Below are 25,938 nucleotides of genomic sequence, written 5' to 3' on the forward strand. Positions count from 1 at the left end.
TAATGAAAATATCTATAGACATGTGCATAAATACATTGTACGAAGTAAGCGCTTCGATTTATGAATAATTTGTCTTAATATTATTATGTCCATTCATTATTGTTCATGGTTCTGATCGGAGCGGTCGGTTATAAGTTACATAACTTGTGCCCAATTCCTTTCAACATTGAATAAAATATGTTCAAACAATATAACTCCACACAATTTACAATCTGAGAATATTTTACAACATCACTACATTTTCTTTCAGAGAACGTCCAAAGAAACGATAGTAGATGACATCGTTCAAAGGAAAAGACAGCAAAAACGAGCTCGTCAACAGCATCCGTCGGCACAGATGAACCACCTCCGGAGAAGAGAGTGAGTGAAGAAGTGAGTGAGTTTATTTTTACGTCGCTGTTAGCAATATGCCAGCAATATCTAGGCGGGGAACACCAGAAATGGACTTCACACAATGTTCTCAGGTGGGGAATCGAACCGGGTCTTCGGCGTGACGAGCAAACGCTTTAACCACTAGGCTACCCCACCGTCCCCTTGAACTGGTCGAATTGACCAAACATTACAAACATGATATCAAGTGGGTATGCATATGTAGAGTTATTCTTAACACACTGGAAGTGTAAGGATGACATGACCACCTCAACTGCATCATTTATACATACAATTCCAAATTGTGTGAAGCTATGTCTGTTCAAATTAACTTGACGTTACTTCAAGGAAATAGCTTTTCAAACTAATGTGCACATTATAAAAGAGTTGTTGCTAGATGACATATTTGCATTCTGACGAGGTCGTGTTATCCAATTTATCCAAGTGGTTTATCTTTTTACGAAGCAAGAACACTGAAGACGGAAATGACCGTTATCAGAACGAGGTGGCGATCACTATACTGAAACGAATATGCACCCGTGGTAAGAGGTGGAGCAGGTATTTCGCAGTTGCAGGATTCAAAGCCTAATAGAAACTTCCAGAAAGCGACGTCGAACCTTTCATAGAGATAGCGCCGTCCATATTCCCACTCCGCTCCCTGGAAGCACGGGTGCTCCCTCGCAGCCTTGACCGCCTGCACGCACTCCTTGAGACAGTCGCCAGTAACAACGCAGATGTCAGTGATGTTGAAGAAGAGGGTGCCGAGTGGGTTTCCTACAGTGGGGTCTAAGCCGGCCCAGTCACAGGTGCTGTTGTCAGGCTTGGCGACCGTGTCGGGGGCTGTAGGGGGTGCTGAGGAGGGTGCAACGTCTTCACACTCACACGACCGCAACTTCATCAGAAACGTGACCATTCTCTTATCCATGTACCGGTAAGCAGATTTAATCAGATACCTCCATATGTCACCCTGCAAACACTTGTGCTGCTTTGCAGTCTGAATGGCGTTGTAACATGCCGGCGAACACTTCTCGAACAGGTTACATCTGTTGTCGACAAGGAAATACAACTGTAGTATTTGTGGGTCAGTTAATGCTGTCTTCCACGGACAACCTTCATACGTGTCCTGCATGGCAAGCATACAGTAAGGAATACTCTTGAAGCTGGTGAAGAATAATCCCCTGGAGTTTTGTTGAGGGTAGTACTTGATGAAGCTGTAGCACATCTCGTCGGACGTCGCTTCGCCAAACATTGTTGTCGTCAACTTCTTGGAGGACGCGAACTCACACCGCGTCCGCAGCTCGTCCCCAGGTCTGATCTCAATGGGATCTTTGAACCTGCAGACATACAGAAAACATGAACTATTCAGAGTTTCATTTATTCTATTTTTACTAACTTCCAACCGAACGTTAGTGACCGCTTAAGGTCGACATCTCACTTTACGCTCATTCCATGCCAAGACGCCAGTGAGGTTCCCAGACTTCCTAAGCGTGAGTTTGGTTTTACGCCGCTTTTAGCAATGTTCCAACAATATCACGACGGGGACACCAGAAATGAGCTTCACACATTGTGCCCATGTAGGAAATCGACGTTACGAGCGGACGCTTTAACCATTAGACTACTCCTTCAACCCTCGCGGGCGTCCTGGAGACAGAGGGTTTCATAGTAGGCATATTTGTGTATTGATTTGAATATATCCAGGAGAATAAACACTAAATAAAAATATTTAGATGACATAAATTACCTTGATGTGATGACTTACCTGTGGATTATTGGGTTGTCATAGTTATATTTGGGGTCACTTGAAAGGTCTCGGACTTTCACGCCATTCCTGTACAGTTCCAGTGTCTGTGAAACACCTGCCGATTCACAAAGTACCAAATATTTCAGTTATTTTAAACAGTTTGTGAGATATATCAGCTGTATGGACTCAATTGTTAGAAGTCCAATTACCCCTTGTGAAACTCACAAGCACGGGTGTGGTGCTGGCATACCCAGCAACTTTGTCCTAGCATGCCTAACGGAAGAAATTGGGATTCAAGCGGGTAATTTCGTATGCGAGGTCCGCATATTTGCAATGGTTTTCCTGAATCTTGTCAATCACATTGCTGACAAATGCAAATAATTTATATAACTAGTTAGTTATCTAAAATCAACATGGTGAGTATACAGTTCGCCACCCAATACGCATATGTACCATTTCTTAAAAATTTAAATGACTGTACAGTTGCATTATAAGCAAATGTGACTGTTTTAGGAAAGTGATCCATATGAACATGTTTCCATCAACAGTCAATTCCGAACTAAAATCAGGGTTGAAATTCAAAATGACGACGGAAAATAGGTTTAATTCATAAGAAATTTCATCTCACCAGGTGCTTGGTCTCCCTGTGGAGTCTATCAACAAATTCAGAACTGGTTAACTTGGATAAAAGGATGCTAGGTACATGAACAAGGGATATCTAATTGCTGTTGGGCAAGGGAAAGGTTTAGTCTAAGGTTATTTGTATGTTTGTCACAGTGGACTAACTGATAAATAACTGCCACGACAGAAACGTTGTGGGTACAATGAAGGTGTCTACAACCAACCCGAATATATTTAGATGAATAGATTCCTTTCCCTGAGACGTACATAAAACTATTTAAATGTCCTTTTAAGTAAAAGCTAATGGTTTATACACTTTTCAATAAAAAATAAAATAAAAAACAAGAGACAACACCCCCCCACCCCACCCCAATAAAACACAAAACAACAACACAAAACAAAACATACACACACAAAAATCAAAACAAACAAAAACAAACAAACAAAAACAAAAACAAACCCGCATAGGTGATTTTGAGAATATTGGATGCATGCAGCTGCGCGAAAACAATACGGATGTACTATTTCCTTCCACAAACCGAAACATGAGTCTCATTAACCTATTCAGACAATGACCTACTTTTCAGCCGATCCGAATTTTCTCGTGTGAACGTGAAAAGAGACACCACAAACAACTATTGTTACACTGAATTCCAATTCCTTGGTTTATAAGAAATTGGTATTTACATATATTTTTATTTTAAATTTTAATCGTATTTCTATATTTTATGGCGAGGTGTAGGCAGCATGACCTTAACTGAGACGTCACAGACTGCCCCTGTTTGATGAGGTCGTCAAATGATCCACAATTCATCTGGCTCATTGGTTACACCTGTTATGTGTTCCTTGCGTTTATTCAGTGTAGTGTGGAAACGTGCAATGTGATTGATATAATATAAAGTCCGTACCAGACCGCCAAACTTTTCTAGCGACCAAGCCTCGTTTTGAGATTTCAACGATTTCCAGATTTCCGTTTGTCAGAGCACGCTGTTCGACAGAGCACGCTGCACGACGCGTTTGCAAGGGATGGAAGGAGCGTAGTGTTGCAATATAGAAGTGCTTAGATGTATCAAATAATAATGAGTAATTTTTATATATTCAGTTGAATGAATTGGTCTCAAAATTCTGGACTGGTTATTGTACTAAGTTGCACAATAGGACGGAACCCAGTCAGCAGGAAACAAGACTGTTGCGTAATCAATGTTTTGACTTGAAATGTCATCTTTGTGTGATTGTAAACAGCTTCAGGGAAAAAATGCGACAATTTTAACGTTTTCTCTTGTTTTAGAAGCCCTTGAAGAAATATTCGCCAAAACATCGGAAAAAGCATGCGGTATCGATTATTATAAAGGCAAACGTTGTGTTTAATTTTGTCATTCATTTTTGCCTGGAAAAGAGGAAATCATCATGCTACGACTGAGTGCCGCCAATCGAAACATCGCCATAGGCGGCCTTGAAGCTGGGGAGTCGCAGTCTGCAGATGCCCGACATTTCAACGTTCATCAGAGCACCATATCTCGCCTCTGAGATCGTTTCCTGCAGACCAGTTCCGCCCAAGATCGCCCGAGAAGCGGCAGACCAAGAGTTATCCAACAAGCTCAGTACCGGTACTTCCGGGTTGCTCATTTGCGTCATCGTCTTGCAACAGCCGTAGAGACTGCACAACGCTTCCCTGGTTTGAGAAGAATTTCCGACCAAACTGTCAGGAAGCCATTGCATGAAGTGGGGATTCGGTCAAGAAGGCCAGTTGTCACCCCTGTTTTGAGAGACTTCCATCGGCGCAATCACTTACGGTGGTGTCGTAGAGTCCGGAAATGGAACCTTAGAAACTGGAGGCGAGTCTGGTTCAGTGATGAATCACGATTTCTTCTTTACAGACGAGAACGTGTTTACCGTTGGAGAAAAGAACGTTTTGCCCCCAAGTGCATTCGACAGGTCGACAGTTTCGGCGGAGACAGTGTCATGGCGTGGGGTCAGATGTCAAGCACACAAAGATCTGACTTAATGGTGGTTCAGGGATATTTGACAGCAAACCTGTACACCAACGAAGGCCATGCACGTCACATGCTTCCGATTCTGGACCGACAGAGGGAGTTGTTCCAACATGACAAAGCTACTTCATAAACAGCACGCATCACGGTCCGCTACACTGCAAATTCTAACGTCAATATTTTGCCATGGTCTTCCCGATTGTCAAATCTAAACCCGGAAGAACACCTATGGGATGAACTCGACCGACGTGGGCGTCAACGTCAAAACACGCCTGAGACACTTCCACAACTCGCCAACGCATTGCAGGAAGAGTGGGGAAGATCTCCACAAGAGCGACTTCGTCGACTTATCCAGTCTGTACCGAGTATGTGCAGTATATTACAGTGGGGTTCCATTGCGTCATGAACGGTCTTGCACCTTGGTCTTCCACAAAGTATATATCTTAAGCGAATGCTCAATTCTTTTCATATAAATTCACGTACCATTTGCTTCTTTCTAGAGTTATTTTAAGAATAACATTATATGATAAAGCGATTATTAACCTCGTGTGTTTCCATATCATTAATAGCAAATATGATAAATATAAAATACATATTCCTAATATACTACCCATCAAAAGTTTAGACTCACTTAAAGCCCTCACTATATGTCATGTATATATATATCTATGGTTACATCGAAGATGCAATTCTCCACTATCTTAGGGGAAACCAACTGCAAACATTATGTAGATGAGGATCATGTATCAAATTGCTGAAAAGCTTGTGCAATAATATTTTCAATGTTACAAATTTGTTTTACAATACATCAGTTCATGTGTAAACAGTACCTTATACAGTATGGAATATTTTACAAAATCTAGTTTAGGACAGTTGACTGAAGTAAGTGGCTGCATTTACACTAGTGAGTCTAAACTTTTGATGGGTAGTATATATGATAATTCTGATATGGAAACACTCAGTCAATAATCACTATTTATTAAAGGACATGTGGAAAATATGGAATCAAGCACATACCTAGGTAATGCATGTGGTTGATAGCTGCTGTTGCATTTATTGTCTCTGTGAAGAAGTGGCTAGTACAGACACTGGGGACGCTAGCCACAGCCTTCACACTGCTTTCTCCAGGTGGGATCAGCAGGCTCTCTTGACCAGTGGTCAGGATACCTGCATCGTAAGTACGCAGGTTCGGAGTGTAGTAGATCCTCATTCCTGATTGGTCGAAATAGTCACTCTTCTTCTCGGGATTGTTCCAGTGCACCTTTGATAAGAGAGAATGTGTCAGAAATATTTTGACAAACTTTAGTGTAACTATAGTAGGACAGATATTGGTATATCTCTTGCAAGCTGCGGTAAACATTTCTCGTCTTGCCTACAGTAAAAGCAATGTCTAATGATGTATCTCCCAAACTGGCGGACGCGTCTTCAATAAAGGACGTTAATCATATCACAAGTCCAAAAAACATTCATGCTGCACTGCTCGCTACAAACTACACAGTCTAGATCCCACTTTTCGTTAATCGTTTTTAGTTTTGGAGAGTTATGGATAGTTTGAGTGGAAATAGAAATAAGATTAAATCTGTTTGACTCAATAATGTCTTTTTATTTTTTGATGAATTTTGTATTGAATCGTAGAGATTGGTCAGTTCAGTGGCTGAAATATCTGCTGCTACTAAAATGAGGGAATTATTAGCATTTGTACAGTAACCGGTATGTGTATTTACTTCTCATGTGATCAATAGTATTTAACAACATTGGGCACTAAATAATTATAGAGGGTTTCGCTATTGTGGCAAACATCTTTGTCAACGCTCTACATTAGTTCCAGCTCCTATATTGAACTGACACACCGTATTATATAGCTCACTCACTCACTCACCCAAACCCCACTCACACGCTCACCCAAACCTCACTCACTCACTCACTCGACTCGTGAAGGTCCGGGTTAGAATATTAGTCTTCAGTAACCCATGCTTGTCGTAAGAGGTGACTAACGTGATCGGGTGGTCAGGCATGCTGACTTGGTTGACACATGTCATCGGTTCCCAATTGCATGGATCGATCTGCTGATCACTGGATTGTCTGGTCCAGACTGGATTATTTACAGACCGCTGGAATATTGCTGAGTGCTGCGTAAAAACTAAACTCACTCACCCAAAACCCACCTACCCACTCACTCAAGTATGTTACTTACCTGAAGAGCTAACTTCTTAAAGCCGTTTACCCCAATCCTGATTCCTACCGTCTCGTGTTGACAATCACCAGCGTTGCCCAGCGACCAGAGGCTGACGATGGCATTACAACTCAAACCAGGCAGCATACCACACCGATAGGGGGATGGATGTGCAGCTTCGTCTGAATGGGGACAGACGTCCGGAGGTGTCATCATATGCACCCAAAATATGTTGCCAATATATTGTGTCTGTGAGAAGGACACCGCTATATTGTGTGTGTTTTCTTATCATCCGGTTGGGGACAATGTGAACATCTAACACAGCACCACTGCAGCTCTATGGCGACAGTACTATGAACGATTCAGGCTTAGGGGCTCTTTTCACGAAGCAACCTTTACTAAGGTTAACCTTAACTCCCATTCTTTAACACTGCACTAAGGTTACCTTAGTGCTTTGAGAAAGGAAGCCCAGGCACTGATGAGCATTGGTCCATGCAAGTAAGTCACCGAGTCTGCCCACCCTATTCTCAGCCGGTATCTGCGCTGGTATTAGCGTATAGCTGTACTGATGTAAAGTAAATACAAAGGCTCGGTCCATCTAGGAGAAAGTGAATCACATGATTCTAATGACAAACCTCGATTGATGGGATCTGTTTAGATCCAGAATGTCTACAGATGGGAGTTATGTATATACTGACTCACTGACTGAGTTTGGTTTTACGCCGCTTTCAGCAATATTGCAGCAACATCACGGCGGGGGACACCAGAAATGGGCTTCACACATTGTGCCCATGTGGGGATTCGAACCCGGGTCTTCGGCGTGACGAGCCAACGCTTTAACCATTAGGCTACCCCACCGCCCCGTTATGTATATAGTTGTGGCGGATGTCAAGGACTGGGTCCATGTCTACAGTTCGGGCGGATGTCCACTGTCGGGGTGGGTGTCCATATAGTTGAAGTGGATGTCTACAATTGGGGCGGATGTCCACAGTCGGGGTGGGTGTCCATATAGTTGAGGTGGATGTCTACAATTGGGGCGGATGTCCACAGTCGGGGTGGGTGTCCATATAGTTGAGGTGGATGTCTACAATTGGGGCGGATGTCCACAGTCGGGGTGGGTGTCCATATAGTTGAGGTGGATGTCTACAATTGGGGCGGATGTCTACAGTCGGGGTGGGTGTCCATATAATTGAGGTGGATGTCTACAATTGGGGCGGATGTCCACAGTCAGGGGGGTGGGTGTCCATATAGTTGAGGTGGATGTCTACAGTTGGGGCGGGTGTCCACAGTCGGGTGGGTGTCCATATAATTGAGGTGGATGTCTACAGTTGGGGGCGGGTGTCTACAGTCGGGGTGGGTGTCCATATAGTTGAGGTGGATGTCTACAATTGGGGCGGATGTCCACAGTCGGGGTGGGTGTTCATAGTTGGGGTGGATGTCCATATAATTGAGGTGGATGTCTACAGTTGGGGCGGATGTCCACAGTTGGGGTGGATGTCCATATAGTTGAGGTGGATGTCCACAGTCGGGGTGGGTGTCCATATAATTGAGGTGGATGTCTACAATTGGGGCGGATGTCTACAGTCGGGGTGGGTGTCCATATAGTTGAGGTGGATGTCTACAATTGGGGCGGATGTCCACAGTCGGGATGGGTGTCCATATAATTGAGGTGGATGTCTACAATTGGGGCGGATGTCTACAGTCGGGGTGGGTGTCCATATAATTGAGGTGGATGTCTACAGTTGGGGCGGGTGTCCACAGTCGGGATGGGTGTCCATATAATTTCAGATGGATGTCTACAGTTGGGGCGGGTGTCCACAGTCGGGGTGGGTGTCCATATAGTTGAGATCGATGTCTACAGTTGGGGCGGGTGTCCACAGTCGGGCAGGTGTCCATATAGTTGAGGTGGATGTCTACAATTGGGGCGTGTGTCCACAGTCGGGGTGGGTGTCCATATAGTTCAGGTGGATGTCTACAATTGGGGCGGATGTCCACAGTCGGGGTGGGTGTCCATATAGTTGAGGTCGATGTCTACAATTGGGGCGGATGTCCACAGTCGGGGTGGGTGTCCATATAGTTCAGATCGATGTCTACAATTGGGGCGGATGTCCACAGTCGGGGTTGGTGTCCATATAGTTCAGGTGGATGTCTACAATTGGGGTGGATGTCTACAGTCGGGGTGGGTGTCCATATAGTTGAGGTCGATGTCTACAGTTGGGGCGGGTGTCCACAGTCGGGGTGGGTGTCCATATAGTTCAGGTGGATGTCTACAATTGGGGAGTGTCCACAGTCAGGATGGGTGTCCATATAGTTCAGGTGGATGTCTACAATTTGGGCGGGTGTCTACAGTCGGGGTGGGTGTCCATATAGTTCAGGTGGATGTCTACAGTTTGGGCGGATGTCTACAGTCGGGGTGGGTGTCAATATAGTTGAGGTCGTTGTCTACAGTTGGGGTGGGTGTCCATATAGTTCAGGTGGATGTCTACAGTTGGGGCGGGTGTCCACAGTCGGGATGGGTGTCCATATAATTGAGGTGGATGTCTACAATTGGGGCAGGTGTCTACAGTCGGGGTGGGTGTCCATATAGTTTAGGTGGATGTCTGCAGTTGGGGCGGATGTCTATAGTCGGGGTGGGTGTCCATATAGTTGAGGTCGATGTCTACAGTTGGGGCGGGGTCCATATGTTCCAGGTCCACAGTCAGGTCGGGGGGTGTCCATATAGTTGAGGTGGATGTCTACAGTTGGGGCGGGTGTTCACAGTCGGGATGGGTGTCCATATAATTGAGGTGGATGTCTACAATTGGGGCGGATGTCCACAGTCAGGGGTGGGTGTCCATATAGTTGAGGTGGATGTCTACAATTGGGGTGGATGTCTACAGTCGGGGTGGGTGTCCATATAGTTGAGGGTTGATCTTCAGTTGGGGCGGATGTCTACAGTCGGGGTGGGTGTCCATATAGTTGAGGTGGATGTCCACAATTGGGGCGGATGTCCACAGTCGGGTTGGGTGTCCATATAGTTGAGGTGGATGTCTACAATTGGGTCGGGTGTCCACAGTCGGGGTGGGGTGTCCATATAGTTCAGGTGGATGTCTACAATTGGGGCGGGTGTCCACAGTCGGGGTGGGTGTCCATATAGTTGAAGTGGATGTCTACAATTGGGGCGGATGTCTACAGTCGGGGTGGGTGTCCATATAGTTGAGGTGGATGTCTACAATTGGGGCGGATGTCCACAGTCGGGTGGGGAGTCCATATAGTTCAGGTGGATGTCTACAATTGGGGCGGATGTCCACAGTCGGGGTGGGTGTCCATATAGTTCAAGTGGATGTCTACAATTGGGGCGGATGTCCACAGTCGGGGTGGGTGTCCATATAGTTGAGGTGGATGTCTACAACTGGGGCGGGTGTCTACAGTCGGGGTGGGTGTCCATATAGTTCAGGTGGATGTCTACAATTGGGGCGGATGTCCACAGTTGGGAGGCGGATGCCTGCAGTCGGGGTGGGTGTCCATATAGTTCAGGAGGTGGATGTCTACAACTGGGGCGGATGTCTACAGTCGGGGTGGGTGTCCATATAGTTCAGGTGGATGTCTACAATTGGGGCGGGTGTCCACAGTCGGGATGGGTGTCCATATAGTTGAAGTGGATGTCTACAATTGGGACGGATGTCCACAGTCGGGGTGGGTGTCCATATAGTTGAGGTGGATGTCTACAACTGGGGCGGGTGTCTACAGTCGGGGTGGGTGTCCATATAGTTCAGGTGGATGTCTACAATTGGGGCGGATGTCCACAGTCGGGGTGGTGGGCGGGTGCCTGCAGTCGGGTGGGTGTCCATATAGTTCAGGTGGATGTCTACAACTGGGGCGGGTGTCTACAGTCGGGGTGGGTGTCCATATAGTTCAGGTGGATGTCTACAGTTGGGGCGGGTGTCCATAGTCAGGATGGGTGTCCATATAATTGAGGTGGATGTCTACAATTGGGGCGGGTGTCTACAGTCGGGGTGGGTGTCCATATAGTTGAAGTGGATGTCTACAACTGGGGCGGAGGTGTCTACAGTCGGGGTGGGTGTCCATATAGTTGAGGTGGATGTCTGGTGGGGCGGGTGTCCACAGTCGGGGTGGGTGTCCATATAGTTCAGGTCGATGTCTACAATTGGGGCGGGTGTCCATAGTCGGGGTGGGTGTCCATATAGTTGAAGTGGATGTCTACAATTGGGGCGGATGTCCCACAGTCGGGGTGGGTGTCCATATAGTTGAGGTGGATGTCTACAACTGGGGCGGGTGTCTACAGTCGGGTGGGTGTCCATATAGTTCAGGTGGATGTCTACAATTGGGGCGGATGTCCACAGTCGGGGTGGGCGGGTGCCTGCAGTCGGGATGGGTGTCCATATAGTTCAGGTGGATGTCTACAACTGGGGCGGGTGTCTACAGTCGGGGTGGGTGTCCATATAGTTCAGGTGGATGTCTACAGTTAAGGCGGGTGTCCATAGTCGGGATGGGTGTCCATATAGTTGAAGTGGATGTCTACAATTGGGACGGATGTCCACAGTCAGGGGTGGGTGTCCATATAGTTGAGGTGGATGTCTACAACTGGGGCGAGGTGTCTACAGTAGGGTGGGTGTCCATATAGTTCAGGTGGATGTCTACAATTGGGGCGGATGTCCACAGTCAGGGTGGGGCAGGTGCCTGCAGTCGGGGTGGGTGTCCATATAGTTCAGGTGGATGTCTACAATTGGGGCGGGTGTCCACAGTCGGGGTGGGAGTCCATATAGTTCAGGTGGATGTCTACAGTTGGGGCAGGTGTCCACAGTCGGGATGGGTGTCCATATAATTGAGGTGGATGTCTACAGGTGGGGCGGGTGTCTACAGTTGGGGTGGGTGTCCATATAGTTCAGGTGGATGTCTACAATTGGGGTGGATGTCTACAGTGGGGTGGGTGTCAATATAGTTCAGGTCGATGTCTACAATTGGGGTGTCCACAGTCGGGGTGGGTGTCCATATAGTTGAAGTGGATGTCTACAATTGGGGCGGATGTCCACAGTCGAGGTGGGTGTCCATATAGTTGAGGAGGATGTCTACAACTGGGGCGGAGTGTCTACAGTCGGGGTGGGTGTCCATATAGTTCAGGTGGATGTCTACAACTGGGGCGGAGTGTCCACCTCGGGTTGGAGTGTCCATATAGTTCAGGTGGATGTCTACAATTGGGGCGGATGTCCACAGTCGGGGTGGGGCAGGTGCCTGCAGTCAGGGTGGGTGTCCATATAGCTCAGGTGGATGTCTACAACTAGGGGCGGGTGTCTACAGTCAGGGTCGGTGTCCATATAGTTCAGGTGGATGTCTACAGTTGGGGCGGGTGTCCACAGTCGGGATGGGTGTCCATATAATTGAGGTGGATGTCTACAATTGGGGCGGGTGTCTACAGTCGGGGTGGGTGTCCATATAGTTCAGGTGGATGTCTACAGTTGGGGCGGATGTCTACAGTCGGGGTGGGTGTCAATATAGTTGAGGTCGTTGTCTACAGTTGGGGTGGGTGTCCATACAGTTCAGGTGGATGTCTACAGTTGGGACGGGTGTCCACAGTCGGGATGGGTGTCCATATAATTGAGGTGGATGTCTACAATTGGGGCGGGTGTCTACAGTCGGGGTGGGTGTCCATATAGTTCAGGTGGATTTCTACAGTTGGGGCGGGTGTCTACAGTCGGGGTGGGTGTCAATATAGTTGAGGTCGTTGTCTACAGTTGGGGCGGGTGTCCATATAGTTCAGGTGGATGTCTACAATTGAGCAGGTGTCCACAGTCAGGATGGGTGTCCATATAATTGAGGAGGATGTCTACAGTTGGGGCGGATGTCTACAGTCAGGGGTGGGTGTCCATATAGTTCAGGTGGATGTCTACAATTGGGGCGGGTGTCCACAGTCAGGGTGGGTGTCCATATAGTTGAAGTGGATGTCTACAGTTGGGGCAGGTGTCCACAGTCGGGATGGGTGTCCATATAATTGAGGTGGATGTCTACAATTGGGGGGGCGAGGTGTCTACAGTCAGGGTGGGTGTCCATATAGTTCAGGTGGATGTCTACAATTGGGGTGGATGTCTACAGTCGGGGTGGGTGTCAATATAGTTGAGGTCGTTGTCTACAGTTGGGGCGGGTGTCTACAGTCGGGGTGGGTGTCCATATAGTTCAGGTGGATGTCTACAATTTGGGCGGGTGTCCACAGTCGGGATGGGTGTCCATATAGTTCAGGTGGATGTCTACAATTGGGGCGGGTGTCTACAGTCGGGGTGGGTGTCCATATAGTTCAGGTGGATGTCTACAGTTTGGGCGGATGTCTACAGTCGGGGTGGGTGTCAATATAGTTGAGGTCGTTGTCTACAGTTGGGGTGGGTGTCCATATAGTTCAGGTGGATGTCTACAGTTGGGGCAGGTGTCCACAGTCAGGATGGGGTGTCCATATAATTGAGGTGGATGTCTACAATTGGGGCAGGTGTCTACAGTCGGGGTGGATGTCCCATATAGTTTAGGTGGATGTCTACAGTTGGGGCGGATGTCTATAGTCGGGGTGGGTGTCAATATAGTTGAGGTCGTTGTCTACAGTTGGGACGGGTGTCCATATAGTTCAGGTGGATGTCTACAGTTGGGGCGGGTGTCCACAGTCGCGGTGGGTGTCCATATAGTTGAAGTGGATGTCTACAATTGGGGCGGGTCTCTACAGTCGGGGTAAGGGTGTCCATATAGTTCAGGTGGATGTCTACAATTGGGGCGGGTGTCCACAGTCGGGGTGGGGAGTCCATATAGTTCAGGTTGATGTCTACAGTTGGGGCGGGTGTCCACAGTCGGGATGGGTGTCCATATAATTTAGGTGGATGTCTACAGTTGGGGCGGGTGTCTACAGTCGGGGTGGGTGTCCATATAGTTCAGGTGGATGTCTACAATTGGAGCGGGTGTCCATATAGTTCAGGTGGATGTCTACAACTGGGGCGGGTGTCCACACTCGGGGTGGGTGTCCATATAGTTCAGGTGGATGTCTACAATTAGGGCGGATGTCCACAGTCGGGGTGAGGGGCAGGTGCCTGCAGTCGGGGTGGGTGTCCATATAGTTCAGGTGGATGTCTACAACTGGGGCGGGTGTCTACAGTCGGGGTGGGTGTCCATATAGTTCAGGTCGATGTCTACAGTTGGGGCGGGTGTCCACAGTCGGGATGGGTGTCCATATAATTGAGGTGGATGTCTACAATTGGGGCGGGTGTCTACAGTCGGGGTGGGTGTCCATATAGTTCAGGTGGATGTCTACAGTTTGGGAGGATGTCTACAGTCGGGGTGGAGTGTCAATATAGTTGAGGTCGTTGTCTACAGTTGGGGTGGGTGTCCATTACAGTTCAGGTGGATGTCTACAGTTGGGGGCGGGTGTCCACAGTCAGGATGAGGTGTCCATATAATTGAGGTGGATGTCTACAATTGGGGCGGGTGTCTACAGTCAGGGTGGGTGTCCATATAGTTCAGGTGGATGTCTACAGTTGGGGCGGAGTGTCTACAGTCGGGGTGGGTGTCAATATAGTTGAGGTCGTTGTCTACAGTTGGGGCGGGTGTCCATATAGTTCAGGTGGATGTCTACAATTGGGGCGGGTGTCCACAGTCGGGATGGGTGTCCATATAATTGAGGAGGATGTCTACAGTTGGGGCGGATGTCTACAGTCGGGGTGGGTGTCCATATAGTTCAGGTGGATGTCTACAATTGGGGCGGGTGTCCACAGTCGGGGGGTGGGTGTCCATATAGTTCAGGTGGATGTCTACAGTTGGGGCGGGTGTCCACAGTCGGGATGGGGTGTCCATATAATTGAGGTGGATGTCTACAATTGGGGCGGGTGTCTACAGTCGTGGGGTGGGTGTCCATATAGTTCAGGTGGATGTCTACAATTGGGGTGGATGTCTACAGTCGGGGTGGGTGGTCATTATAGTTGAGGTCGTTGTCTACAGTTGGGGCGGGTGTCCACAGTCGGGGTGGGTGTCCATATAGTTCAGGTGGATGTCTACAATTTGGGCGGGTGTCCACAGTCGGGATGGGTGTCCATATAGTTCAGGTGGATGTCTACAATTGGGGCGGGTGTCTACAGTCGGGGTGGGTGTCCATATAGTTCAGGTGGATGTCTACAGTTTGGGCGGATGTCTACAGTCGGGGTGGGTGTCAATATAGTTGAGGTCGTTGTCTACAGTTGGGGTGGGTGTCCATATAGATCAGGTGGATGTCTACAGTTGGGGCGGGTGTCCACAGTCGGGATGGGTGTCCATATAATTGAGGTGGATGTCTACAGTTGGGGCGGGTGTCCACAGTCGGAATGGGTGTCCATATAATTGAGGAGGATGTCTACAGTTGGGGCGGATGTCTACAGTCGGGGTGGGTGTCCATATAGTTCAGGTGGATGTCTACAATTGGGGCGGGTGTCACAGTCGGGGTGGGAGTCCATATAGTTCAGGTGGATGTCTACAGTTGGGGCGGGTGTCCACAGTCGGGATGGGTGTCCATATAATTTAGGTGGATGTCTACAATTGGGGCGGGTGTCTACAGTCGGGGTGGGTGTCCATATAGTTCAGGTGGATGTCTACAATTGGGGTGGATGTCTACAGTCGGGGTGGGTGTCAATATAGTTGAGGTCGTTGTCTTCAGTTGGGGCGGATGTCTACAGTCGGGGTGGGTGTCCATATAGTTCAGGTGGATGTCCACAATTGGGGCGGATGTCCAGAGTCGGGTTGGGTGTCCATGTAATTGAGGTGGATGTCTACGATTGGGTCGGGTGTCCACAGTCGGCGTGGGTGTCCATACAGTTCAGGTCGATGTCTACATTGGGGCGGGTGTCCACAGTCGGGGTGGGTGTCCATATAGTTGAAGTGGAATGTCTACAGTTGTGGCGGGTGTCTACAGTCGGGGTGGAGTGTCCATATAGTTCAGGTGGATGTCTACAATTGCGGCGGGTGTCCACAGTCGGGGTGGGTGTCCATATAGTTCAGGTCAATGTCTACAATTGGGGCAGGTGTCCACAGTCGGGTGGAGTGTCCATATGGTTGAAGTGGATGTCTACAGTGGGGCGGATGTCCACAGTCGGGGTGGGTGTCCATATAGTTGAGGTGGATGTCTACAACTGGGGGCGGGTGTCTACAGTCGGGGTGGGTGTCCATATAGTTCAGGTGGATGTCTACAACTGGGGCGGTGTCCACACTCGGGGTTGGTGTCCATATAGTTGAGGTGGATGTCTACAATTGGGGCGGATGTCCACAGTCGGGGTGGGGCAGGTGCCTGCAGTCGGGGTGGGTGTCCATATAGTTCAGGTGGATGTCTACAACTGGGGCGGGTGTCCCTCGGGGTTGGTGTCCATATAGTTGAGGTGGATGTCTACAATTGGGGCGGATGTCCACAGTCAGGGGTGGGGCAGGTGTCTACAGTCGGGGTCGGTGTCCATATAGTTCAGGTGGATGTCTACAGTTGGGGCGGGTGTCCATAGTCGGGATGGGTGTCCATATAATTGAGGTGGATGTCTACAATTGGGGCGGGTGTCTACAGTCGGGGTGGGTGTCCATATAGTTCAGGTGGATGTCTACAATTGGGGTGGATGTCTACAGTCGGGGTGGGTGTCAATATAGTTGAGGTCGTTGTCTTCAGTTGGGGCGGATGTCTACAGTCGGGGTGGGTGTCCATATAGTTCAGGTCGATGTCCACAATTGGGGCGGATGTCCAGAGTCGGGGTGGGTGTCCATATAATTGAGGTGGATGTCTACAATTGGGTCGGGTGTCCACAGTCGGGGTGGGTGTCCATATAGTTCAGGTCGATGTCTAATTGGGGCGGAGTGTCCACAGTCGGGGTGGGTGTCCATATAGTTGAAGTGGATGTCTACAATTGGGGCGGGTGTCTACAGTCGGGGTGGGTGTCCATATAGTTCAGGTCGATGTCTACAATTGGGGCGGGTGTCCACAGTCGGGGTGGGTGTCCATATAGTTGAAGTGGATGTCTACAATTGGGGCGGGTGTCTACAGTCGGGGTGGGTGTCCATATAGTTCATGTGGATGTCTACAGTTGGGGCAGGTGTCCACAGTCGGGGTGGGTGTCCATATAGTTCAGGTGGATGTCTACAATTGGGGGCAGGTGTCCACAGTCGGGGTGGGTGTCCATATAGTTCAGGTGGATGTCTACAGTTTGGGCGGATGTCTACAGTCGGGGTGGGTGTCAATATAGTTGAGTCGTTGTCTACAGTTGGGGTGGGTGTCCATATAGTTCAGGTGGATGTCTACAATTGGGGCGGGTGTCCACAGTCGGGGTGGGTGTCCATATGGTTGAAGTGGATGTCTACAATTGGGGCGGATGTCCACAGTCGGGGTGGGTGTCCATATAGTTGAGGTGGATGTCTACAACTGGGGCGGGTGTCTACAGTCGGGGTGGGTGTCCATATAGTTCAGGTGGATGTCTACAACTGGGGCGGGTGTCCACACTCGGGGTTGGTGTCCATATAGTTGAGGTGGATGTCTACAATTGGGGCGGATGTCCACAGTCGGGGTGGGGCGGGTGCCTGCAGTCGGGGTGGGTGTCCATATAGTTCAGGTGGATGTCTACAACTGGGGCGGGTGTCTACAGTCGGGGTCGGTGTCCATATAGTTCAGGTGGATGTCTACAGTTGGGGCGGGTGTCCATAGTCGGGATGGGTGTCCATATAATTGAGGTGGATGTCTACAATTGGGGCGGGTGTCTACAGTCGGGGTGGGTGTCCATATAGTTCAGGTGGATGTCTACAATTGGGGTGGATGTCTACAGTCGGGGTGGGTGTCAATATAGTTGAGGTCGTTGTCTTCAGTTGGGGCGGATGTCTACAGTCGGGTGGGTGTCCATATAGTTCAGGGTCGATGTCCACAATTGGGGCGGATGTCCAGAGTCGGGGTGGGTGTCCATATAATTGAGGTGGATGTCTACAATTGGGTCGGGTGTCCACAGTCGGGGTGGGTGTCCATATAGTTCAGGTCGATGTCTACAATTGGGGCGGGTGTCCACAGTCGGGGTGGGTGTCCATATAGTTGAAGTGGATGTCTACAATTGGGGCGGGTGTCTACAGTCGGGGTGGGTGTCCATATAGTTCAGGTCGATGTCTACAATTGGGGGCGGGTGTCCACAGTCAGGGGTGGGTGTCCATAGTTGAAGTGGATGTCTACAATTGGGGCGGGTGTCTACAGTCGGGGTGGGTGTCCATATAGTTCATGTGGATGTCTACAGTTGGGGCGGGTGTCCACAGTCGGGGTGGGTGTCCATATAGTTCAGGTGGATGTCTACAATTGGGGGCGGGTGTCCACAGTCGGGGTGGGTGTCCATATAGTTCAGGTGGATGTCTACAGTTTGGGCGGATGTCTACAGTCGGGGTGGGTGTCAATATAGTTGAGGTCGTTGTCTACAGTTGGGGTGGGTGTCCATATAGTTCAGGTGGATGTCTACAGTTGGGGCGGGTGTCAACAGTCGGGATGGGTGTCCATATAATTGAGGTGGATGTCTACAATTGGGGCAGGTGTCTACAGTCGGGGTGGGTGTCCATATAGTTCAGGTGGATGTCTACAGTTGGGGCGGATGTCTATAGTCGGGGTGGGTGTCAATATAGTTGAGGTCGTTGTCTACAGTTGGGGCGGGTGTCCATATAGTTCAGGTGGATGTCTACAGTTGGGGCGGGTGTCCACAGTCGGAATGGGTGTCCATATAATTGAGGAGGATGTCTACAGTTGGGGCGGATGTCTACAGTCGGGGTGGGTGTCCATATAGTTGAGGTGGATGTCTACATTGGGGCGGGTGTCCACAGTCGGGGTAGGAGTCCATATAGTTCAGGTGGATGTCTACAGTTGGGGCGGGTGTCCACAGTCGGGATGGGTGTCCATATAATTGAGGTGGATGTCTACAATTGGGGCGGGTGTCTACAGTTGGGGTGGGTGTCCATATAGTTCAGGTGGATGTCTACAATTGGGGTGGATGTCTACAGTCGGGGTGGGTGTCAATATAGTTGAGGTCGTTGTCTTCAGTTGGGGCGGATGTCTACAGTCGGGGTGGGTGTCCATATAGTTCAGGTGGATGTCCCTGGTGGGGCAGATGTCCAGAGTCAGGGTGGGTGTCCATATAATTGAGGTGGATGTCTACGATTGGGTCAGGTGTCCACAGTCGGGGTGGGTGTCCATATAGTTCAGGTCGATGTCTACAATTGGGGCGAGGTGTCCACAGTCGGGGTGGGTGTCCATATAGTTGAAGTGGATGTCTACAATTGGGGCGGGTGTCTACAGTCGGGGTGGGTGTCCATATAGTTCAGGTCGATGTCTACAATTGGGGCGGGTGTCCACAGTCGGGGTGGGTGTCCATATAGTTGAAGTTGATGTCTACAATTGGGGCGGGTGTGTACAGTCGGGGTGGGTGTCCATATAGTTGAAGTGGAATGTCTACAGTTGGGGCGGGTGTCTACAGTCGGGGTGGGTGTCCATATAGTTCAGGTGGATGTCTACAATTGGGGCGGGTGTCCACAGTCGGGGTGGGTGTCCATATAGTTCAGGTCGATGTCTACAATTGGGGCGGGTGTCCACAGTCGGGGTGGGTGTCCATATAGTTGAAGTGGATGTCTACAATTGGGGCGGATGTCCACAGTCGGGGTGGGTGTCCATATAGTTGAGGTGGATGTCTACAACTGGGGCGGGTGTCTACAGTCGGGGTGGGTGTCCATATAGTTCAGGTGGATGTCTACAACTGGGGCGGGTGTCCACACTCGGGGTAGGTGTCCATATAGTTCAGGTGGATGTCTACAATTGGGGCGGATGTCCACAGTCGGGGGTGGGCAGGTGCCTGCAGTCAGGGTGGGTGTCCATATAGTTCAGGTGGATGTCTACAACTGGGGCGGGTGTCTACAGTCGGGGTGGGTGTCCATATAGTTCAGGTCGATGTCTACAGTTGGGGCGGGTGTCCACAGTCGGGATGGGTGTCCATATAATTGAGGTGGATGTCTACAATTGGGGCGGGTGTCTACAGTCGGGGTGGGTGTCCATATAGTTCAGGTGGATGTCTACAATTGGGGTGGATGTCTACAGTCGGGGTGGGTGTCAATATAGTTGAGGTCGTTGTCTTCAGTTGGGGCGGATGTCTACAGTCGGGGTGGGTGTCCATATAGTTCAGGTGGATGTCCACAATTGGGGCGGATGTCCAGAGTCGGGGTTGGTGTCCATATAATTGAGGTGGATGTCTACAATTGGGTCGGGTGTCCACAGTCGGGGCGGGTGTCCATATAGTTCAGGTCGATGTCTACAATTGGGGCGGGTGTCCACAGTCGGGATGGGTGTCCATATAGTTGAAGTGGATGTCTACAATTGGGGCGGGTGTCTACAGTCGGGGTGGGTGTCCATATAGTTCAGGTCGATGTCTACAATTGGGGCGGGTGTCCACAGTCGGGGTAGGTGTCCATATAGTTGAAGTGGATGTCTACAATTGGGGCGGGTGTCTACAGTCGGGGTGGGTGTCCATATAGTTGAAGTGGATGTCTACAGTTGGGGCGGGTGTCCACAGTCGGGGTGGGTGTCCATATAGTTCAGGTGGATGTCTACAATTGGGGCGGGTGTCCACAGTCGGGGTGGGTGTCCATATAGTTCAGGTCGATGTCTACAATTGGGGCGGGTGTCCACAGTCGGGGTGGGTGTCCATATAGTTAAAGTGGGGTGTCTACAATTGGGGCGGATGTCCACAGTCGGGGTGGGTGTCCATATAGTTGAGGTGGATGTCTACAACTGGGGCGGGTGTCTACAGTCGGGGTGGGTGTCCATATAGTTCAGGTGGATGTCTACAACTGGGGCGGGTGTCCACACTCGGGGTGGGTGTCCATATAGTTGAGGTGGATGTCTACAATTGGGGCGGATGTCCACAGTCGGGTTGGGGCGGGTGTCTGCAGTTGGGGTGGGTGTCCATATAGTTCAGGTGGATGTCTACAACTGGGGCGGATGTCTACAGTCGGGGTGGGTGTCCATATAGTTGAGGTGGATGTCTACAATTGGGGCGGATGTCCACAGTCGGGGTGGGTGTCCATATAGTTGAGGTCGATGTCTACAGTTGGGGCGGGTGTCTACAGCCGGGGTGGGTGTCCATATAGTTGAGGTGGATGTCTACAACTGGTAATGCTATTTTTGAGGGCGGGTGTCTACAGTTCTAAACAGTTACCTTTAGTGCAGCCGAAGACGACGGCGTGGTGCATGATGTTGACGTTGTCGATGAGGGGCTGGCTGGCAATGATGTGGTAGTCCGTGTCGTTGGGGATGGAGAAGATCTGACACATATAGGTAGTTTCTGCTGCAGGCACAGAAGTCTGGGGTAACTTCAGATCCAATCTTCTCACGTCTAGTCAGGAAAGCGTTGACAAAGTTAAACAGTGTGTACCGAAACGACCAAATTCCGAAATCCGTAACCGGATGCACGGGTTGACCAGAGGGTACAGGGAGGGTGTGTGAGCAAGTTAATGCGGCTTTGGAAACACCAGTATTGGTTTTTTTTGTGAGTTAAATGCCGCGATATTCCAGCTATATCACGACACTCTGTAATGAGACAGTCCTAGATCAGACAATCCGGTGACTGACATTATGACGAACAACTGCACTCTACCAAGGCTGAGTCTAACCACGTGTCATTTCCAGTCTCTTACGACAAGCAAGGGTCGCTTGGGACCTTTGTTCCTACCCGGAATACTCACAGGGTGTATACAAAGTAACCAGCTCCTCTTTATAGAACGTGTGTGAGAGAGATGGATTTTCCTGAAAAGGGCATGTGGCTCGACTTTTCCTTTGACCCTCTTTACACCGACAACCTCTCGACGCTGCTCATATCAGCGAAATGAATGTTAATGAACATTCAAAGACAAGGAAATGGCGCATACCGGACCACATTTTCGAAAGGGAGGGTAGGGCTGTGCGTCACACGAAATATCTAAGTAATCTCCCTTCATGCAATGGGGACCCGTGAAGATCCGGGTAAGAATTGATCTTCAGTAACCCATGCTTGTCGTAAGAGGCGTGTCATCATATCCCAATTGCGTAGTTCGATGCTCAAGCAGTTGATCGTCTGGTCCAGACTCGTTTATTTACAGACCGCAGTCATATAGTTGGTATATTGCTGGGTGCGGTGTAAAACTAAACCTCACTCACTCATGCAAAGGTGTGGATACGTACTGACGTCATTGATACCGCTGCAGGTGAAGCCCGAATCCTGACAGGCCGGCAGTACCCAGCTCTCGTCTCTGGCCAGACACTTGGGGTCGTTCCATGGGTCACACACACCTAGGGATATTGGACAGAATGGCTGATGAGAATAACGGTAGTGGACAGAAGGGTATTTCGGATAGAAGGAAGTAGTGGATACAAGGGTATATCGGATAAAATGGAGTGGTATAGACGGAAGGGTATTTCGGATAGAAGGAAGTTTTGGATAGAAAGGTATATCGGATAGAAGGGAGTGATGGACAGAAGGGTATTTCGGATAGAAGGAAGTTTCGGATAGAAGGGTATATCGGATTTAAGGGGTTGTGGATACAAGGGTAAATCGGATAGAACAGGTGCTGGACGGAGGGGTATTTCGGATAGAAATGATGGTGAATAGAAGGAAGTAGCGGATAGAAGATAGTGAAAGGAGGTGATAGTGGACAGAGGAAAGCAGTGTGCTCGTTTTATCAAAACAGTCCAGTCAATGTACAGCTTGTACAGTTTGCAATCAATCAACAATCCCTGTATTCCATCTAGTTGTCTGGTATCTAAACAATACTATGGTGAAGGACGAAAGACCAATTGGACGACAGATCACAGGTAAGGGTTTTGTATTGCCTATTAGATGTAAATCCCATTTATCATATATCTGGCAACGGAAGCCATGGAGCACGGAACATGTATATTAAATATAACAAATTCACGAATTATGTGTTGCGAACACGTTTTTGGAAAACTGACAACAGATATCATTTTGACATAAATGTACTGACCCACGAGTAAATCCCAATCTTTTGTCATTTGTTTGAGTTTTCACTCTCCTTTGAACTCACCGTTAAAAGCTAAGTTGTTGAATCCGACCTAGGGGTTAGTCGTTCCCTGGGACCAGGTACAGTTGGTGTATCTGACACTCACCTGGATGGGATAGCGGTGAACCCGTTGGTTAGTCGTTCCCTGGGACCAGGTACAGTTGGGGTTTCTGACACTCACCTGGGTTGGATAGCGGTGAACGCGTGGGGGTAGTCGTTCCCTGGGACCAGGTACAGTTGGGGCCTCTGACACTCACCTGGGTGGGATAGCGGTGAACGCGTGGGGCTAGTCGTTCCCTGGGACCAGGTACAGTTCGGGCCTCTGACACTCACCTTGGTGGGATAGCGGTGAACGCGTGGGGCTAGTCGTTCCCAGGCACCAGGTACAGTTGGGGTATCTGACACTCACCTGGGTTGGATAGCGGTGAACGCGTGGGGCTAGTCGTTCCCTGGGACCAGGTACAGTTGGGGCCTCTGACACTCACCTGGGTGGGATAGCGGTGAACGCGTGGGGCTAGTCGTTCCCTTGGACCAGGTACAGTTGGGGCCTATGACACTCACCTGGGTAGGATAGCGGTGATCCCGTGGGTTAGTCGTTCCCACGGATCAGGTACAGTTGGGGTCTCTGACACTCACCTGGGTGGGATAGCGGTGAACCCGTGGCGTTAGTCGTTCCCTGGGACCAGGTACAGTTGGGGTCACCCAGTTCTTGACCATTGGTCAATCCGTCACCATCGGAATCCTTCTCACACAACGCTCTGGTCCATTCCTGAGTGAAAAAACAACATTATTAAGCTGTTTGTAATTGTTTGGTTATAGGAGTCGAATGTAACATTAATTATTGGAAATAATAGGACAACATATATATACTTCCTTTCAAAAGTTTGAACTCACTTAAAACACTTACTATATATATATATATGGTTACATTGAAGATTTCTCCACTAACTTGAAGGAACCAACTGCAAACCTTATGCAGATGAATTGCACGAGGATCATGTATCAAATTGCTGAAAAGCATGTGCAAATATGGTCCATGTGAAGAGCTGAGTTTTGGTCAGTTTTCACTGACTTTTATCATTTATTGAACTCATGTCAATAATCTTTTCAACGTTACGAATTTGTTTTGCAAGACATCAGTTCATGTGTAAACAGTACCTTTTAAACAGTATGGAATATTTTGCAGAATTTAGTTTAGAACAGTTGGCTGAAGTAAGTGGCTCTATTTACACTAGTGAGTCTAATCAAGTATTTCGAATTTGTTAACAGAATTCAGCGAGAAACTAGATATTACTTTCGCTGGCATTTATGTCTTTTCTACGCTGTATTGACAGAAATACAATATGTCTCCATTGCATGTTGGCTCAGGAATATTTTGCCTTTGATTTAAACGTTTGTTTTCTTATGTACCAAGCAGATTTCACATAGTTGCACCAATTTCAAAACTATCATTCCGGACTTTTCTGACCACATGTTGTTTTGGAAAAGGTTTCAAACACACCGAATACAAAATTAAAATCCTTCATATTTCCTGTGCACCGCCATTGCGGCTTTGCTGGGCGAATAATTCGATACATGTGCTTTGTATGTTTAATGTTATAGTACTTTGTATGTGAAATATGTAACAGTACTTTGTTGAATCTGTGCTTTGCACGTTCCATATGTAACAATTCTCTGTGCGTTTAATCTGCGTTTTGTGCTGTGAACTGTGTCGTTTGTACAAACAAACAAAAAGGACTGGAGATATCAAACATTAGATAACTCAGGATAGGTTCAGGCACTTAGAGCTTAAACTTCCGGTAAAATCCTGACGGTGGTGAATCGCATCGAACTGATCATACCTGATTTCCTATCGATACACCAAACATATTATTAGCCAACAACATATTCACAACAAAATCCTGCTGTTGTACGTAGATCTCACCTTGCCGTTGTCTGCGAAGTCCTGTCCGAAGGTGTTCCTGGCCCCGCCCCCGACACCCGTTGGTGCCCCACGCCGGGCCACGTCTCCCCAGCTTTGCAGGGACTGGAGACAGTGTTACCGTTGGGTATTTTATCTCGGTAGCCACCGTACCCCGAGGCCGTGTGCAGCAGTGTCACGAACAATAATGTCCATCTGCAAACAGGTCACATGATATATTCACAGTGAGTGAGTGAGTGAGTGAGTGAGTGAGAGTGTGAATGAGTGAGTGAGTGAGTGAGAGTTTAGTTTTACGCCGCTGTTGGCAATATTCCAGCAACATCACGGCGGGGGACACCAGAAATGGACTTCAGACATTGTGCTCATGTGGGGAATCGAACACGGGTCTTCGGCGTGACGAGCGAACGTTTTAACCACTAGGCTATCCCAGTGCCCCTGTACATCACCGGATCCCCGCCAGTGATACATAGGAATTCATTCTTTCATTGGGCGATTATTTTAATGTGCGGACAATAGGTGTTGGCAAAGCAGCCGTACGGAATACACTTGTAGATGTTTTTTTCCATGGTGGGATCACCTGGTAGGGAATAATTTAAGAGGACATGTCGATAGGGAATCACACATCCATGATAGAGAAATGACCTCGACATGCAGAGATCTGTGGTGGAGTGGGGTAGATCCGGTGTAGAGAGAAGTCCTCAATGGCAAGAGATAGGGGGGGACAGGGGGTGGTGGGCGAGCTGGCTAAGGCGCTAGGCTAGTGATCCAGCGAGGTTGAGGTGTCGGGATCGAGCCCACCTGTGACAGGGTGTAAAAACCTTGGAGACAGCTTTGGGTGCAGACTCTTTCAGTGTTGTCACAACCTCTAGTGAACAGTACACAACCCTGTGCACTTGAAAGAACCCACGAATCTGTTGGTATATGACCAGATGGTGGCCACATGACTACATGCAAACACCTAGTTGCGGGTACAGCAACGTGCAATGAACTTGGACAAAGTACTGTGACTATGTGCCCCAGTCCACCCAGCTGTGAATGGGTACCTCGTTATGATGAGAAAGCCACAATAACTCGGTGCGCCTAGTGGCTC

At 49.0% G+C, this 25,938-nt stretch overlaps 1 protein-coding gene and 1 long non-coding RNA gene across 2 annotated transcripts; one reads left to right on the forward strand and one right to left on the reverse strand.

Moving 5' to 3' along the window:
• Nucleotides 1–207: 207 nt before the first annotated feature.
• LOC124280613 (MOXD1 homolog 1-like) lies at nucleotides 208–24,965 on the reverse strand (the record flags this gene model as incomplete). The annotated part of the gene is made up of 8 exons (XM_046716595.1): nucleotides 208–1,703; nucleotides 2,129–2,225; nucleotides 5,740–5,983; nucleotides 6,917–7,077; nucleotides 21,088–21,264; nucleotides 22,089–22,196; nucleotides 23,564–23,696; nucleotides 24,852–24,965. Coding segments are annotated over 8 exons (1,911 nt in total), but the record flags the coding sequence as incomplete, so codon positions are not given.
• Nucleotides 10,839–12,041, forward strand: LOC124280563. The gene is made up of 3 exons (XR_006899715.1): nucleotides 10,839–10,972; nucleotides 11,206–11,243; nucleotides 11,936–12,041. It is a non-coding gene; the product is annotated as an uncharacterized LOC124280563 (long non-coding RNA).
• Nucleotides 24,966–25,938: the final 973 nt, after the last annotated feature.

The sequence above is a fragment of the Haliotis rubra genome, unplaced genomic scaffold, assembly GCF_003918875.1.
Source record: "Haliotis rubra isolate DU_JTF1 unplaced genomic scaffold, ASM391887v1 Scf27, whole genome shotgun sequence".
Lineage (NCBI taxonomy): Eukaryota > Metazoa > Mollusca > Gastropoda > Lepetellida > Haliotidae > Haliotis > Haliotis rubra.